General features: G+C 42.4%; 1 protein-coding gene across 2 annotated transcripts in view; it reads right to left on the minus strand.

Annotated features, from left to right (window-relative positions):
* The window catches only part of TRIM37 (tripartite motif containing 37), a 22964-nt gene that overhangs the window by 14745 nt on the left and 3752 nt on the right, over window positions 1–4467 (minus strand). For both annotated transcript variants that reach the window (XM_027903330.1, XM_027903329.1), the window contains exons 4-8: window positions 4170–4257; window positions 3254–3376; window positions 1863–1986; window positions 1494–1561; window positions 891–1015 (exon numbers count right to left, since the gene is read on the minus strand). In XM_027903330.1, coding sequence (XP_027759131.1) covers window positions 891–1015; window positions 1494–1561; window positions 1863–1986; window positions 3254–3376; window positions 4170–4257 — 528 coding nt within the window. The remainder of the gene's footprint in view (window positions 1–890; window positions 1016–1493; window positions 1562–1862; window positions 1987–3253; window positions 3377–4169; window positions 4258–4467) is intronic.

Raw genomic sequence — 4467 nt, forward strand, 5'->3', positions numbered from 1 at the left:
GCAGGGGGAAGGAATAAATATATGACAGTGGAAATACATGGCATTAAAAATCCCAACTTTTGGAATCTGCAGAAGCATTTTGGATGATTTAGGTCAGCAGAGCCACTGGGTTATTGTGGTATAATTCCATCTACAAGCCTTCTCTCCAGCACCTCTCCATGTGACAGCACACAACAATAAAAGTAATATTTATAGCAATCAAAAGTATTTAAGAGGATTTGCCCTTTTACCTGTGATGGCTAATAAGCTCTTAATAAGGTGAATTTTTAATGTAAGACTCCTTGGCAGTTCTAGAAAGGATGAAAGTGTTGGTGGTTGAAAGCACAAGATCTAAAGTTTGTTTCAGACCTCCTTGGTGCCAAATGAACATTCAAACTTAAATCGTGACAAAGCCAAATTGATTTCTCTAATTATTGAAACTTGTCATACTTTCAATTTTTTGAGGTATTTTTCAGGCAGCCTAAACTCAGAACCCAGCACCAGCAGCTCTCTCCTCATGAGGAACTGTGCTATGAGGTGATTTTGGCTGGATATTCTGAATTAAGGTGACCTGCAGAGGCATCTCATGAGAGCCTTGCAATTATACACTGAGTGACCCAATAATAAGAGGGGGAAAAAAAAAAAAAAAGGACAAATCAGTAAACTAAGTGTAAAAGAGGAAAAAAAAAAGAGCTGGAACCCAGTGTCCTGAGTCCCCAGCAGGGACCACAGACAAAATCAGCCCTGCTGGAACAGAAAAGCCCACTTGCAGCACAGGTTACCAGCAGGAGTAAGCTGAGCAGTTACTCTGCTCTAAAATACTTTTAAACATGATTTTAAACAAGCAAACCAAACCTTTCTGAGGGGGTTGCCAAGCTCAGACTGCAACAGGGCAGGACTGCAACACTGACCTCGTGAAGTCTGGGGGGACAGGAGTGGTGACAAAGGAGGCCATGGGCTTCCTGTGGACCTGCTGGAACATCATCAGGATCTCTGAGCTCTTGGATATCAGCTCGCTCTTACTGCAGGATCGTAACTGCAGGGGCGAAAAGGAGGGAAAAACATCCTTAGGTCAGTAGAACACAAAGGTTTGGACCATTTTTTGCTTTAAAACAAATTAAATTGCAGTTGTGTCACAGCTGCAGAAAGTTTACCCGTGACATGATGTGAATGGAGCTTGGAGGTTTTGGGTGTTTTGGTTCTGAAATTCTACAGTGGCTGTTACAAAAAACTGCTGTGTTCTTCATTTAGATTCATTTATATATAACTGTATAGTTTTATAGGATATTGCTATTAATTCCTGTACTAGTTTATCAAGCAACAGAACACCTTTGATTATTCCTAGAAGATAGATGTGTTTTTAAGAAGAAATTGTGCAAACTACAGCCTCTTAAATGAAAAGATATCCTTGAGAAATACCCATCAATTAATAGACTGAAAATAAAGAAGTAAATAAAAAAGGCCAACTGAGGAGGGATTATGTAACACAACATTCCATCTCTTCTCATGATCACCTGATGTTCTACTTCTTGAAGCAGAGTTTCCAGAAGTTCAGTTTCCTGAGTAAGTGATGTCTTTTGACCTGTTTAAAGAAAAACAACACATACTCACTGGGTTTTAAGAAACTGCACTTCTCTTTCTTTTTTTTTTTATTTTTCCACTTGGACTTGCCCCAGAACACACTTAAAGGATTTCTAAATATACCAAGGTTGATTGAGAAAGCATTTGAAAAGCAAGTCTAAGTTTTTAATTAGAGCTGTAGTGAAGAACTCACTTGAGGTTAAGGGAATAATGAAACATTCTGTGTCCCAGAAATGGCAGGTTTGTTGTTCTGGGGGTGCTTTTTAGACAAAAAAAAAAAAAAAGAGGCCGAAAATCCCTACCCATCAAAGTGATCAGCTTGTTCTTGAGCTGAGTGTCCAGCCTGGCAATCATCATCTCCACGGCGTTGCGGATCTCCCGCACGCGCTCGTCCTTGGCGCTGCGCACGGCCTCCACGTTCCTCTCCTGCCACAGGGGCGGGGAAATCAGCCACAAAAAACATCCACAAACACCTTGACTCCCCTCTCTGACACCCCAGAAATCCCTAAGTTTCCCCACCACCACCACCACCCCAGCCCCACGGAAATGAGAAGTAAATTTGAAAACCACGGGCCCGTTGTTTTTGTTCCAAACCTTCAGACTTCAGCAGTTCCTGCTGAAGTCTGAAGGTTTGGAATAAAAACAACGGGCCCGTGGTTTTCAGGGAGCTGCATTCCAGGATATTCCCGGTCTGGCTGGGATTTCACTGGATCCAGCAGCGTGCCCTCTGGTGGGTGGCCAAAGGTTAACAGGGAAGCTGAGAAAAGTTTTCTCGTTACGCAGGGGTTTGTCAGGTGGGGATTCTTTACGTCGAAATTTGAAAGTGCTGCCAGAGGTTTCTCTGCCGGAACTTTTGAGCAGCACAGAAAAGTTCTTTGTGGGACAAGAGCTCCTCCCTCCTGGCAGGTGAAGGCCACAAACTTCTCAGTGTTTTACAAACACAAGTGGCGATGCAACAGTCACATCAGAGCTGGAGAAGAGCTCACCCACCACTGCACGTGGCAGACAACGACCTGAACAGCCCAGGCAAAAATCATGCAGAAAATTGTTAAAAACCCCCTGATTTTATTTGCACAAAGAGCACACACTGTAAATACGTCAGCATTCAGCAGAATATAAAAATAAGCCTTCCTGGGATATAAGAAACTGCACTGAATTTGTGGAATTCCCACTGAAACTGTCAAAGCTGAACGTACTGATATTTGGATGTCAGACACATTCACCCCACAGGGAAGGTACACAAACAAATCTCTGACTGGTGAGCTGCTCTACAGCCCATCCTGGAGCCTCAAATATGCTTCCAGTTTATTATTCTGAAGGAAGGAAAATAAGCTCTGTTAGAATAAAGCATTTTTATACCTGTTCAGCATGGCAGACTGCACTTGTGTAGGTGTAAGAACTGGGCAACTTCAGCTTGTAAACAGCATAGCCCCAAAGAAAAACCCCCTGTTACCAACTCTAGCAACGACAAAATATTCTCAGTTCTGGTTTTGACCTTTCCACATTGCATAAGAAGAGCATAACTAACCAGTAAAAACATCTCCCTATGGGATAATCTCACAACTTTCATGGAAGTAGCAGCTTTTCAGAGGTACAGAAAACACCACGAACCCGACACGGTGTGTTAACTATTTCCACATCTCACTTTCCAGCTGCCCTTTGCCAAGGGGGTAGCACAGGTTGACTTCCTTACCACTTCTTGCACCAAACTGATCAGTTCCATCAGTCTCCTGCGGAGCTTTGCCACCTCCTCGTTCACTTTGGTGACGTGCTGCTCGTAGATTTCTGCCAGTGGCTTAAAAGTGTGGCCTCCATGCTGTGCAAAGAGAAAAAGAGGGAGGAAGAGGAGGTGGTGAATAATAGAGCATCTTTTTCACTTCATTTCATTCCACTCCTATTAAATTCCTGAAAGAGAGGGGAAGGAAGCCTCTGAGTGTATCACTCCTCCTGGAAAAGTTCCAGAGCAGATTGTACGTAGGAAGTCTTGTCTTTCGCTTCCCTCCTTAAGAAGTCATGAATTTGGCTTTCATTCCATCAAAGCTTCCTGTCAAGAGTTATTCTGGAGTCTCAACAGTCCTCCAAAAATAAACTGCTTCATTCACTGTGCAACCCTCTAACAAATCAAATAATGGTTGAAGTTTTATTTTTATTTATTAAAACACCCTTCCCAAACAAAGGCTGCTCTGTTAACCACTTGTATTCCAAACAGGAACAGCTGCTTCTCCTTGAAATGCTGATGGGAAAAAAAAGCTGGGCTACAGCTTTGAAGATATTCAGGATTACAGGCCAGGACATTTAAATAATGTGTTATCTGTATTTTCTCAGCAGGACTTCTTCCTTTGCCCGTAAAACTCTCACCCCCACACAGAATTTGTGGAGGGTGATTCTGAGCTCCTTCTGGCAAAAATTCCATTTCCTTCATAATTATGAACAGGAAGTATCTGGTTTCCCAGCCAGTGTTATTACATTATAAATAACACACACAACTGCAGTATTTTCATGGCAATCCAACAGCCACAACAACAGTTCCACAGCATTTGTAGTTCTCCAAAGCTGCTGCCAGAGCTTGCAGCCTCTCAGAGTGCAAATATAAACAAGTCTCCTCTCACCATTCCTCCCCAAAGGGCACACTGGTGGCAGATGCACTTCTTGCAGGTCCAGCAGAACACACTGAGCTTCTCATGGTGATTTTCACACCTTAAACAGAACAAAAAAAATTACACTTTTCATCAGAAAACAGCTGTGAATTTTCTACAAACCCAATTTAACATTTTCACTTGTTCTGAGTAAGGCACAAAACACCTTTTGCAAGAAGGACACTTGTACTGAGTAAAAACCTTTTGTAAAATGAATGTGGCTTTTAGTATTCTCTCAGGAAGCACTTCACAGAGACAGAAAGTACATTAC

The sequence above is a fragment of the Empidonax traillii genome, unplaced genomic scaffold (genome assembly GCF_003031625.1).
Source record: "Empidonax traillii isolate 1590-97213 ecotype Southwest subspecies unplaced genomic scaffold, ASM303162v1 scaffold957:size654520, whole genome shotgun sequence".
NCBI classification, from domain to species: Eukaryota; Metazoa; Chordata; class Aves; order Passeriformes; family Tyrannidae; genus Empidonax; species Empidonax traillii.